General features: G+C 37.0%; 1 protein-coding gene and 1 long non-coding RNA gene across 13 annotated transcripts in view; one reads left to right on the forward strand and one right to left on the reverse strand.

Annotated features, from left to right (window-relative positions):
* CASK (calcium/calmodulin dependent serine protein kinase) overlaps positions 1–14,220 on the forward strand; it is a 242,401-nt gene that overhangs the window by 217,923 nt on the left and 10,258 nt on the right. For 9 of the 12 annotated variants that reach the window (XM_068916232.1, XM_068916242.1, XM_068916280.1 and 6 more), the window contains 4 exons: positions 2,803–2,883; positions 2,974–3,054; positions 5,283–5,485; positions 7,876–7,959. In XM_068916232.1, the coding sequence (XP_068772333.1) occupies positions 2,803–2,883; positions 2,974–3,054; positions 5,283–5,485; positions 7,876–7,959 (449 nt within the window). The remainder of the gene's footprint in view (positions 1–2,802; positions 2,884–2,973; positions 3,055–5,282; positions 5,486–7,875; positions 7,960–14,220) is intronic. The other 3 variants (XM_068916252.1, XM_068916288.1, XM_068916324.1) reach the window with 1 other exon arrangement.
* Positions 1,579–14,213, reverse strand: LOC138061870 (uncharacterized). Its single transcript, XR_011135860.1, has 3 exons — positions 9,974–14,213; positions 9,506–9,580; positions 1,579–1,795 (listed from the first exon to the last, which is right to left on the reverse strand). It is a non-coding gene; the product is annotated as an uncharacterized lncRNA (long non-coding RNA).

A 14,220-nucleotide genomic window follows, 5' to 3' on the forward strand; every position in this document is an offset into this window, starting at 1 on the left:
CTGAGAAATGAGTCAGTAAAACACTTTGTGCTCGGTTAAGATTTCTCTGGCTAGCTAATGATTTGAGAGCTAAGACTGTGGTGTATTATGTCCTTGATGTTACTGGAAATAGAAATAAGATTATTCTGCATATCAGGTATAGTTTTTGAAGCCAAGAGGAAAATATTGCAGCTACTTTTTATAAATAAAACTTAGTGTTTTCTCCTTTACAAAAAATATTTGTCATCACACTTTCATTTACTCCATATTTGGCCATAGAGTATTGTCTCCTTCAAAAGGCAAATTTACAATCATATGTCTCATCGTTCTAAAGTCTGTTTTAAACCAAAGCCAACAGAAAAAAATAAATATTTTTCCATATTATGTTCACTGACATTTTTATAACTGCTCTAAAGATATACTGTAGTGATATCTGGATATATATTTTTTTATTTTACTGAAATGTTATTGCAGGACTTTATAACACACAAAGAGAACATACTAGAACTGTGCTTCATATTATGCTTAAACTGATGTAAAAAATTGCCAAGCTTATTTTATAAAATATGTTTATCCTTTCTTGATGTGATTTATTTGCCTTGTGTTTAGACTATTGCATGATAAAGTTTATTTTGTGCATATACTTTTTATTTTACTAATATATTACGAGCCATATCTCAATGACCCCTGTACATTTTTCATGCTGTCTTACTCCCAATGGCCTCTGTGCATGTAAGTAACCTGTCAAGTGACAATGCCTCTTTATTTGCTTCTTACTGTTTCCTTTCAAGAACTCCTTTTCTTTATTAGCTAGTACTACAGAAGCATTGAAAGTTCAGTCTTTATAGGTGTCCTGTATTCCTCGTATCTTGTGTATAAGAAAAAAATAATAATTTTCCTGTTGTGTTTGAAAACCCTGCAATCATTAAATAACTCCCTGTAGACTGAGACATATCTTCTCCATGCTCCTGGTTTGTGATGGGGGCATTAATATGCATCATTTTTGTTGTTTGTTCCCGTTGTTTGTATCTAACATAATGTGATTTTGTTCAAGAAGAATATAAAGGATAATTTTTTTTTTTTTCTAACAGGAAAAGATACTTGCAGGGCTAGATGATTAGAATGGTAGAACTGTTGAACGTTTGTAGATCTTTAGCGCTTTCTAATATGAAATGAACTTGTTGGTTAATTTAAATACCGTGAAGTTGCAAAAAGGGTGGGAGGAAGAATTCCACATTTGTAGGTTTCACAAAATCACAGAAGGGTTGAGGTTGGAAGGGACCTCTGGAGATCATACAGTCCAACCCCCCTGCTCACACAGGGTCCTCTAGAGCACATTGCGCAGGATCGCGTCCAGGCAGGTTTTGGAACAGAATCAAAATATGACTAAATTTGTGCTCCAAAATATGTTGTAATATTTGGGGAAAGGTTGAAAGAGATTTTTCTTCAGGGTGAAATTCAAAACGTTGCAAATGGACTGGGAAGTTTTCAGATCTATTATGTCAGTTGACTTGTTTGTAGTTTGACCACAGTGAAGTAGTTGAACCTCTTCTCCAGGGTAAAAAGGCTGCAGCTGAATACAAAGCGCTCATTCCCCCCCCCCCCCCCAAAAAAAAAAACCCTGCCCTATAAAAAGAAATATATTGATTAAACCCTTTACTATATTTTGTTTCTTTCACTGGGAATATACTGCAAAGAACGTGTGCTTTCTGGTAGACTCCACAGTCATAACATCCCCTGGTCTTGGTGGCTGAAGACTTCCTGGAGCAAGCAAGCAAAGTTCCCCCAGTGCCTTCTCAGAGGGCTCAGTCTCTTCCTGAAAGATAGACAGGAGGCAGCTGAGGCAAATATACCAGTTCAGGGTCTATAGACAGTGAAAGATGCCATAGGTTAGATGCGGTCTCCTCTCCCTTCTTTTTACAGCAACTACAGATACAAAACTGGAAACTCTTGTTATTCATTCTTCTTTACACTTGCTAATTGCTATAATCTTTAAAAATATAATTCACTGCCTCCTGGCTTATTTTTTCATTAGAATTCTGCAGAAATAACCACAAATGATGTGTTATTGGGCACAAGCAGAAACAAGCTGATTGTATTGAACAAAAGTTGATTTGACAAACGTTATATACCTTGGCAACTGACAACGGATTGATAAGCATGATGGAATTCATACATTGCAGTTGAAATTATTTCTGAAATAATACTTATTTTTACAATGGTGGAGGTTCTTTTATGTAGAATAATGTCAGCGTTTTTCATTAAAATTTTTCATTCTGTCACAAGTTTTAAAAGCATGTGAATTTAACTAGCACTTGTGTTTAAAGAGAACTCTAATTACAATTAATGTGGTGGTAGTTTTGAAGAATAAATATCACGAAGAATTAGCTCTCTTTATTTGATCTCATAAATCTTGTTCAAATACAATTATGAAAATATGCCCTCCCTTTAGTGTAAATAGAAGTTCTCATATTGTATTCATGTCGGTCGCTGTCTACAGTTTTTTTTTTTTAGTATTGCTATCCCTTAGGAATGCAAACATGTGAATGGCATGCCTTTTTAGCTAATTTTTGTGGTCTGCTGAATATTGCATGAAAGAACATGCAAACTTTTCTGAGCATTTCAGTAGCTTTGTTACTGCTTTTTAACAGTTTTTAAATGAACATTTTTTGTTAAATTGCTTAATAGTTTCATTTTCCTTATCATATTACTTTGTATTGTAAATCTAACACTTGCAAAATTGTTAATTTTTAGCACAATTATCTCCCTTAATATGCCTTTTTCTCTTATCCCTGCGGGGTGTTTTTTTTTTATGTGTTTTAGTGTTTGATCAATTAGATCTCGTCACATATGAAGAAGTAGTAAAACTGCCAGCATTCAAAAGGAAAACACTAGTCTTACTAGGTAATTTTGAGTTATTATTCTGAACGTAACAGCTAGTCTTAAATCTCTTCTGGTAGCAAATTTATAATTAATTTTTGTGTTGTGGATTAGGTGCACATGGTGTTGGAAGAAGACATATAAAAAACACGCTCATCACAAAACACCCAGACAGATTTGCATACCCTATTCCTCGTAAGTAGCAATATTAAATGTAGTACAAAATTGTATGTAGCATCTTTGACGGCATACCTATTGTGGTACTACCTATGTTCAGTTGTACTGAGATGAATCTTATGTTAAGGATGGGTCAAATGTGATAGTGCTGGGTATATTTCTTTTTTTGTTTTTTCAGAGGGAGGGGTAGTAAATAGCACCACTTTTAGATTGAATATTTCATAAAGCTTCCTATTAAGCATATTTCTCTCTTCTCCAAATGTCTGCTAATTTAGAATAAAAACTGAAACATTTTTCACACATTTTCATCCTGCAAGTGCGAATTTTACACTTACAGTTTAGTTAGAACAGGCACAGCCCTGAGATTAAAAAGTGTGCACAGTTCCCATGAATAGAAATATGAACTGGATTTAGAGGAAATCTTTATTAAGTGCGCCATACCTAAATGTTTTAAATTACTTTTCACAGCCCAGCCTTGAGGACTGGTAATATATTAAAATAACTCCATGTTTCCAGACATTCACAATAAGGAAAAGAAAATGCAATTAACTTGGCTGCTGACAAGTGGGTTGTTAACAAAAGCATTGAGATGATTGCCCTTCATGACACTCTCCACCAATACCACTGCAGGAATTGCAATTCCTAGTAAATGATCTGTTAGATATGTACCCTTTTCCTAAAACCAAATGTTCTGAAACAAGAGCATCTACCAGCTAAATCTGTCTGCTCTATTTCAGGCAGACTTCAGAACCACATACATTGCTCAGAAATGACATTGATGGCCATTGTCCAGTAATTTAAATATTTTCCTGTTTTGTTAGTGCTTTACTTTAAAATTGCAGATGAGTTTTTTTTCTAAGGATTTTGTTGTTGCTAAAAAGCGTAGCTAAAAAAGTACTGCTTTTAAGAACGTATCTGTAAATGTATTTGGATGCGGGGAGAAGGGTTAGTTAGCTGTTGGTTTAAGCTCTCTGGTCTCATTAAGGGGTCAGATGCCCCATGACAAGCACAGGGAAAATGGAAAGAGCTAATCTTTTTTGGAAGCGTTAGTCGTTAAACCACCTTAGCAGAAATGTGAAACTACACTGTATGTCACTCTGCTGACTATATCTAGATACTAAAATCCTGAATTAGCACTTAACGGTGTGATGCCAGAAGTGTATGATGTACATTGCACCTATGTTATGCTGTATAGACAAGATTATATGGGGGTTAGGAACCGAGCTAATCTCTCTCCTCCATTACAAAGACCTAAAGGAAGAGTAATAAACGTTTTACAATGTGCCTTTCACCCAAGCCCTCTCAGGTTGTGCGGCTGCAGAGGGAGCTGTAAGCTGAATCAGCTCTTTTGTCTTCAAATCCCTGTTAAACGGACTCACCTTTTCCTGCATTAGATTCGTGCTCTGTGGAAGTACTTAAATTGCTTCACCAATTACATAAGAAAACTAAAAAGACTAGACTGCAAATCCAGATGCAATTCAGGTGCTTAACATCAGTGTTAAATTTAGGCACCTGTTTTAGACACCATCTGATCTCTAGCCTCACTCCAGAAGAGTGCTCGTCTCCTTTAAGTCCTGTGCCAGACCTATGTGGATGTATGAGATATTCTAGGGTATTTAAAATAGCCCTTTACACTGATGTTTAGGGATACAAAATACTCCCTTAGGGTTAGATATCTGAAACAGATAATATAAATATATTGCATGTACTTTAAGTATTATGGGAACCTGATCTCTCTTACAGATCAGTCCAGGTAAAGGAATTTATTCTTTCCAACTCTCAGGAATAGATTTTATTGCATTTTCTGCATTCTTTCACAAGACCACGGAAGAAGTAGGCAGCCCTTGAGATAGGCTTTAGTTGGGTGTGGAGTTTGGAGGTGTGCTTAATGAAGAGAATATCTAGCTGCTGAAAACTTGCTCTTAAAGGTCATGTGCACACATGACAGTAGTTAATTAAAGGGTTAGGCCGTACAGCCCTTACCAGGTAGATCTGCAGAAGCAATATATATTCAGAAAGTAAGTTATGGGTAAGTAACTTTTCTTCTGTCTTGACCACAAGTAATCAGGCAGTCGGCCACTTCTTAGACTCAAAACATTCAAGAAAAAAACCTCACAAGAATATAAATAAATAAAATTAGAGACTGTTTTGAGAAAAGAACAACATTTAGGGGAGACATAGCAGAATGACCAACCAAAATGCCGTATTTAAATTTAATATTGCTTTTGTATTCTTTGAAATTTCAGACACAACCCGACCTCCAAAGAAAGATGAAGAAAATGGGAAAAATTACTACTTTGTATCACATGACCAAATGATGCAGGATATATCCAACAATGAGTATTTGGAATATGGCAGCCATGAGGATGCAATGTATGGGACAAAACTGGAAACAATACGGAAGATCCATGAGCAGGGACTAATTGCAATACTTGATGTAGAACCTCAGGTAATTTATATAAAAATGAGACTTATCCTAACTCCTTGAACCATGTTTTATTGAGATATATCTATTTTTATCATAGATTATACACTAAGTCATGCATACAGCAATGTGGAGACAAAAGTCCCTGGAACTCCAAGGTGTCAATTAATGAAGTAGACTTCTCTAGTCATCTGGTTAGAAGAACATACAGCAGAAAAAGTTCATAGTTTAGCTTGGTGGAGGACTGCTATTGCTTGAAAATCAACTTTCTGTGTAATTTTTTATATGAATCTTTTGTCCAGTGAAGTGACTCAAAACTGATTATCAGCAGCTGCCAGCAGTAAGGTTTTAATATGTTGAGGAATTTCCCTCTTGATGCTGTATTAGAGGGTAATCTCATTCCCTAACTGCCTCTCTGCTCCATATGAGAAAGTCTGTGGGGTCAATCCCTGATACTGATGCTGTTTGCAGAGCGGCCAGATCAGTGTGATTACTTTATGGAGTCCTTTGTGTGTTGTGGTATTATAGTTCCTCGGAAGAGGGAGGGAAGGGAAATCAGGAATTCCAGAAACACCAATAGTTTTGTCATTCATGTATATAAATCTGCAGTGTAAAACTCCGATACGTTTTTCTTTGAAACACCCATTTACTCATGATTTTCAGTTCACAGGGATATATTCATGTGTTTTGTTACTGAAATAAAATATTAACAAATGTGATGCTTGTATTGATATAGCAGATTGAAGGCAATGGGAGAAAAGACAGATTGAAATAACTTGAAAGGTGATTGAGAGAACAAGCAATTTAATTCATAAGAAAACTCTTTCCTGGAGTAAGTGTTCTGTCTTGCCAACCACAAAGTAGGTCTGCAGGTTATCAAACACTGATCAAAATTTAAATTGTGACAAGTGTTGTCTGTTTAAATCTGCCCTTCTCTTTCTTCTGAGTGAGTGGATTCAAGAAATTAAAATTCTTTAGTAAGAATTTCGTAGCAGAAATAAGATACCTGACAAAGTTATTTAGCACAATTCACATAGTATGCTGGTGTGGTACTGTTTTGAAAAAATAAAATCAGATATTTAACAGTTTTCTGGGAGAGCAGCTTTTATAATTTGTTCAAATGGAGTGGTTGTTAAAAGTGAACTGTTAGCATAAACCTTTCTAACTTGGATCTGTTACGCTCAGAAGCAGTGCAATTCTCAGGTGCTGTTTTAATTCTTGATTGTATTATTTTTCACTTGTTATGGAAACACAAGGTCACATGCAGTGAGAAGCACTAATTTTGGTCAAACCAATCTACATTTGGTAACTGCCTTTTTTGATACACTTTTCTAACACTTCTCTAGCAAACTTCTTTCTTAACCACCTTCCTCCTGGACGAGTCTCAACTCTTTTAAGGCCAGCTTGTCCCTGGACCTGTCCCTAGTTATTTTACACCACTTGCCTATTTTTAGTTATGTGAGTTTCCTTGGCTTTCACAGATGAAGTTTCGCTCTCTTGTTTAGAGGAGCTTGCATTGGTGATTTCTATAGGTGAGTTTCAAGCAGCAGAGATGAAGACCTCTTCAGCTTGGGAACAGGATGAATTAAAAAAAAAAAAATAGCCAAAAAAAGAAAAGTACTTTGGAGAGGACAGGCAGTAGCAGGAGAAAAAAGAAGAAAAGGGGAATCTTAGCAGTCTTACTTTATATTATCCAGGCATTTGAGTTCAGCTGAGGTGTGTTTACTTGCTGTCCTACACTTCAGTCTGACTTGGATCAGGAGCAGTTTCACTTATGGTAGCTCTTTGTGTCACTCATTAATTATGACTGAGTCAGCTTATAATGAGAACTCTCATTGCTTTTGCAGAGATTTGGTTCAGAGGAGCTCTGTCCTGCATTTACCGCATTACTGCTGTGCTCACTACCCTTTGTGCTCTTTAAAAGCTTTGTACCTGTCATTTCACAAAATTTTTGTTTGTTTCAGAAAAATAATAATAAAAGCAGGTAGAATGAACCAGACAAGAAAAAAATGATATTCTAATCAACATTTATTCTAAATGGTTGTCTTTTTTCCACCATTTATGGCATCACTGTGAATTTTTTTAAGCTAGTATTAACCATTCAGTTTACATGTAAACAGAAGTCTATAATCTGACTATGGGAAGAACCTCTCTGAAAATGCTAAAGCCTTAACTGTCTTGAAAACTCTTAACAATCACTTTAATTAATGACAAGTGTACAGTTTGAACCTCCCAAAATGCAGAATGGTATGAAAAGTGAAGCGTTTGCATTACTTGATTCCAAAAAAAAAATTAAAACAACAACCAGCTTTTATAAATTGTGGGTTTGTATCTTTTGCCCTTGTGACTAAACTTATTCCATATTGACTGGGGATTCTTCTAAAGTAGCTGATTTTTTTTTTTTTTTAACCTAGGCACTGAAGGTCCTGAGAACTGCAGAGTTTGCTCCTTTTGTTGTTTTTATTGCTGCACCTACAATTACCCCAGGCATTAATGAGGTAAGACATGTTACAATCTAATGCCTTACCAGAGACAGAATTAAGGAAGGGATTCAAATATGCAGATAAGACTTTTCAATTGTTTCCTTGTCTGTAAATAGAGAGGCAGAAGGAAAGTTGCATAACAACATATGAACTTGACTGAGATGTATTTATCATTTAATGACTGATATTTCTAATTCAAAATGAGATTCAAATTGAAGGATGTATGCTAAAAATATGTATTGTTTTATTTCAGTCTCTGCTCTAGCCAAAGGATGATCCATTTTCAAATCTTTGACAAATAATTAACACAAATTACTCAATTGTGAGTTGTAATGCTACTAACACCAGACTACAGCTGGCCTGAATTTAAGAAATGGGTGTGCATGACTGTGCGTCATTCCACTTTTCTGTTGAAATATTTTTTCTATACAGCACATATATATTAGGAAGAGGCTTATTAATTTCAAAGACTATTCTCTAAGAATTAGAAGTAAGCTTTGGCCAATGGGGTAATTCCTTATGGAGTAATGTTAAGTATTCATGCAGGTCCATATCCTGAATTTCCGTAGGCCCACATTTCCTTAGTTTTTATAGGGTATCCACTGATTTCAAGCAATTCAGGATTTAGGTGACATCAATGCACACAGTATTTATCCAAAAACTTTGTCTGCTCAACTTTTTTTGAACCCTGCCACTAAGGTATTTAATTAATTGATTTTGGCCGTGATTCTGTTCCAAATGTCCTTGATGCCCCATTGACCATGGAGGGGGAAAAAAAGTCATTGTGATCCTTGTCTCTGGAGCCTGACTCTGTAGAAATATAGTCACAGTATCACAAATATGAAACTATGACATCACTGCAGAGGCTTGTAGGAAGATAAGGAATAGGATAAGCTTGTATTTAAACACAGACACCCTAAATGATTCTGTTCTAATAGTTCTAACTATTCTAATAGTTCAGTGCTGCTGAAGGGAGTGGTTCTCTAGCTTGCCTCTGGACCTGTACTGCCTGCTCGTATGCACTGGCCATGGCCCTTACCAGATCCCTCAGTGAGCCACTTCAGCTTTAAAGCAGATTTTTGCCAGTTTTCAAGCAGCTCACAAAGGCTCTGACAAGCACCAATGCCACAACAGGCAGAGAAGGCGCATAGCCAGAAAGAGAGATGGGAGGGGGAAGGAGGATCTTTTCACTTCCGTAGCAGTAAGTTATGTCACTTCACTGTGTCTTGTGGACCCATACCCTAACTGTTTAGTGTCACAAATGTACAAACCAAGATGTCTTAGAACATCACAATTAGCAACGTTAGTGAGGTGACTGTTTGTCTAACTGCTACTGTTGCCATATGCAGTAAATTGGTGCAGTCTTGAGAAAATGTTGAAATTTTGTATTCCAGAACCCTATATTGAATTTGCGCTTGTGCAAGCAAATAGCATAACGTCACTTAAAAAAAAAAAAAATCATTCTTAGATTGCATCAGACAACCATTCCGCTTACAGCAGCACTAAGTGGGCTCAAGTTTTCTGTGGAATTATGTAATTTCTTATGTGTGTTATTCCATACCTGTGTCTCAATTCTCAAATAGTCTTATCCTTGGCCTCACGCATCTGCCGAGGTACTTGCCTTTTGAACTTCCAGCTGTAGAATATAATACAGAGAAATTTGGGACAGTTAATATGAGGGAGAAAATGTTCTCCATGGTACACTGAGAAGAGGAGAGACATTCACCTTTTTTAGTACTGGTAGGGAGATGTTTATTCATGGCAAAGAAATATTAGCAAAAGTAAAGAAGTATTACATTCTAAATATTTAGGGCTATGTCCTCCCTCCCCCTCCCTCTCCCTTCCTCTCTTTTGGAGTTTTGGGGGGTTTTTTGGTAAGTTCTAGTGATTAAAGTCTCTCTGCACACAGGGATTCACTCAGGTACATAGACTGCTGAGCACGGGCCACACTTATTAATCATCCTAATTTATGAATCAGCTAAACTGAAGGAAAGGAAGGGGCAGAAACAGCAATAGCAGCAGACCTTACCCCAATCCAGTGTCGTGTTCTCCAAGATTTACTGTACTGCATGAAGAGATAAGCAAATTATGTCTGTGTATTAGCAGCCTACGAGAGAGCAAACAAGATTCTGGAGTGCATGTTTCATATTTCTCATTCATTCTTCCTTTTTGAAAGCTTCATTTGCATAACTATTCCACCCTGTTTATCCTCTTATCCTACTTTATTTTACGAGCCTCTTATGCAGACACTTCTGTAAATGACTATCCTTTCCCCCCTGCCATGTTTTTTCTTGAATTTCATCTTTGCTTTTCTTTTCGTTTTCCTGCGCTCGTACTAATTGTACATAGCTGCCAAAATGGTGCAGAAAATTGCCTGTAAGTACCAGCTAGGAGCTGATAAGGTAGTCCTGGTTATTTTAGTAGTTTTAGAATGTAGATGTGCTTGTTCCCATTCAACATAACTTTCATTATTGAATAAAAATTTAATGTCATAAGGACTTCAGACATCTGTGCCAAAATACATGTAAGAAGGATTATTTGCTAGTAAAAAGGAAGTAGAGAGTAAATACTCTTAGAACTGTACATCTGGGCTTCATGGTAAAAGCAGTGCAAAGGCCTGATCTGAAAAATATCTATCTTGAGACAATTTAGCCTATCATAAAACACACAGAATATCCCAATATACACACGGTAGGGTGACATGGTAGGACTTGGTAGGACTCAGGAGACAAAATATTACACTTTCTGTTTGAATGTAGCAATGCACTATGAGCAATTCTGCAGAGGACAAAACCAATGTAAATCATATAGGAAATCTCCCATAGTCTACCCACCTGTCTCATTGCAAAGAAAACTTAAATCAGTTTGTCAGTGCGGTAAAGCAGAGAGAGGAGAGGGCACTTTGGGAAACTTGGGAGTAGTTCCTCTGCCCTCCAGAAGTCCCCCCCCCACCACCACCACCTCCCTTGGCCAGGCAGCAACACAGAGGAGCTGACAGGCTCCACTTCTGTGATCTGAATCTTCCCTGAGCCATGTGTAACTTCTCCCTTTTAGCTATGCTTCCGCCTTTTCTGTAGCCATAGAGTAGAAGGGATTTTTCTTAGGGTGTTTGCAGACCATCAGCTGTTCAAATCAAGAAGAATTTTTTTCCTGTTAGAGCAAAATTTCCAAAGGCTTGATGGCATCCTTATACTTTGCTCACAACCTTAGAAGGGAATATTAGTCCTTTGTGCCTGGCTGTCACAAATGGCAGCTATTGTCCAAGGTATTTTAAGGCCAAAAAAAAAAAAAAAAAAGCTGTTCAAGATGGAAGAGACTGACGATTTCGCCGATGGCCACTATGCCTATGCATAAAAATCATGTTTCGCTCCTTTCCATCCCAGCCGTGGTGGAGAAAGAAAGAAGATTAGCAAAGTGAATGTAATTCTAGTGATAGGAAAGAAAGGTCTGTTCCAAATAATGGACACCCTGCCAACTAGATCCATATATAATATCTATTATATGAGAAGAGCTGAGGGGAGAAGAAAAGACGTATTCTGCTCCCAAATGTGAAAGTAAAGAAGTGGCCATTCATTTTTCTGTCTCCAATTATCTGAATACTTTGATAAATATCTTATTTCTTGACACTACTGAAAGCACACATTCTGGAGAATATTCTTTTGGAGAATATTCTGCATTCTTTGCTATTCAAGATTTAATTAAGGAATTTTTAAAAAGTAGGAGGAACTTCCTACAGCATACGTTTTGAGGAAGTGTTAGCTTCAAAGATGCATTTTGGCATTTAACTAGTAGTCATGCTTACAAGAAACTCTTAGCTAAGTCCAACATTGTTTTGGATGTACAAAAAGATATTCCATCACCAACATAGGTAAAATTTGGCCCCAGAATAAAATAAAGATCAAGAAATGTAATCTACCTTCTTTCTACAGAATTTGCAAAAGTTTGAACTTGTTTGAGAACTGCTGCTATGGCTTACCCCAAATTTATTACTGCTCCTAAGAGTATGTGATAGAAGTAATGTTTTACATTTCCAACAGGCTGGGAAATTTAGATATTCCGAAATACAAGCCCCTTAGAACCCAGTAAAGTTGAATCTTGGAGCAACTAAGTCAGGAAAATATTAAAATCTAATGAATTTTTGAAACTCTTAGTTTTGTGATATCTAAGAGAGCAAGCTAAATATTAGTATTTATTATTAGGTTTTTTTTTCCTCTTATTCTTTTTTACCTACCTGTTGTTTTTTTTAAGCTGAGATAGCTATAAATTTTTCAGATTTCTGGTATGTTAACCACAGTAAGATAGGTACTTTAATGAAAAAAGTTTATTCTCATGCATGTTGTAGGTAAAGATGACACTGATGGGGAATCTGAGTAACAATTAGAGCTACATATGAGCTAAGTAAGTCTTCATGATTTTTTTCAGACAGCGTTAGTCTTGTACCGTGAGATTAAAACTCATTTAAAGGTTCAGTGTGGTTTTACTAAAACAGGCTTTAAAAATAAAATTATTCTTAATTAGATATATTTAAAGCTGCTAAACAAGCATGATTTTTTTTTCCTGTATAGGTTAATTTGAACTGAAAAGATCAGATCCTTAGCTGACATAAACTGTTGTCTATCTTTTGAAATCTATGAAAAGCTGCCAGTTTACCTAACTAGGTTTTTGGCTCAAAGCCACTGTGCCATTTAAATTGTTCCACAGAAATATTTAATATTAGTATTCATCCATATTGATCAATTTGAGAATAGCATAAAATAAATAGGAATGGCTTGATATTTTCTGCAGACGTCCCAAGCGTTGCTGCAGTTGCATAATGTTCCGTAAAAGGAACATCCCCTATGCATTAGTGCATGTGAAAAGTATTTGTCTGACTTTGTTTAAATGGAATTTTTGGTTATTATCAAAAGAAGGTGACATTCCCTCCACATTTGGGGCTGCAGGCTCAGGAAACCAACAGAACTGTAACTTTGATACAGAACTTCTCCTCAGGAAGTGGCTGATTTCATAGTATAGGGAAGGAGAACTGTCTCAGCGCAGGTTATTCCCTTCAGAGGACCTGAAAGCCACTGGTCCACATCTGCTTGTCAGTGTAATTACAAATACTTGGAAAGTTAACAGAAGGCTTTCTTATTAAGCAGATAAAATTCTGTTCCTGAAATAATTTCATGTGAAAAGGGCCATCCGCATTGTTTCTGTACTTCCTGCAGCCTGATACTCTTGATTATAATCAAGAAGTGCGTCCTTGCTGATGGAGCAAGTAGGATAGCCCTATAGACACTACAGAGCAACAGTTCTGTTCATACGTATACTGTTCTTACGTAGTTTTGCCCCACATCCACCCCAAACCAGGTGGGAAGGGAGAGAATTATTTACTTTCCTCTGGCTATTTCAAAGTTCCTGAAAGCAGCAATCTGTAGGATATAGCAGATGATCTAAAGGAATCTGGAAGAAGATAATTCAAATTCGTACTTCCTTATTGCAGCAGAACCCTAGAAACCAGCTTTCTGCAACCCCTATTCCTTCTAGAAACCAGGCCCAGCCAGCATAGCCCATTGCTGCAGCACTGCTGGCAATAAAGAATCAGGCCCAGCACCCACAAAATAGGACGTGCATGGTTCTGCAAGGAAATTCACACAAAACCATGAAGATACAGAGTTGATTGGCACTCTCCATCTTGAGCTTGAACGGCACGGTCAGCGTTCAGAACGTCACGCTAGGAAATGCTAGAAAAGGCATGGTCTGAAACAGGAACTACAGGGTGATGACAGAGAGAGAAGTTCCTTAACAATAAACGCTTTTAAAGGAAGTGAACCCCGAAGGTGAACAGTAAAACGTTGCCAGAACTGGGAACCGCTGATACTTGACAATATACCCGATCCTGTTTGTAGTTTTCTTACCTGGACGTAGGCCGAACAGCTTGTATTTGTGCACTTTGTAGGTTTTATTCATACGTGGTCTCCCCTGCTCCGTGTCTGTGCTGCTTTTCTCAGCTTTCATCGTGTGTCTTGCCTTGTGAATCCTAGACGAGTGTTTTGTCCCAAGTGATGTCAGTGAAGGAATTGTGTTTGAATGTGTTTTTCAAGACAGAAATTGTGCTATTTCTTCCTTGCAATTTCCACAGAATTATGCAGCTGGTCTAAGTCAGCCATGCAAACTGATTTTTTTTTTTTTTTTGGCTGTTTTCTTCTCTGTAAGCAACAGCTAGAAAACGGTTGTACAGGACTATGAAAGGATCCAACTTACCTCTCCCGTTTTCTTTTTCTGATCGTTGAATAG

Source organism: Struthio camelus, chromosome 1 (assembly GCF_040807025.1).
Source record: "Struthio camelus isolate bStrCam1 chromosome 1, bStrCam1.hap1, whole genome shotgun sequence".
Taxonomy (NCBI): domain Eukaryota; kingdom Metazoa; phylum Chordata; class Aves; order Struthioniformes; family Struthionidae; genus Struthio; species Struthio camelus.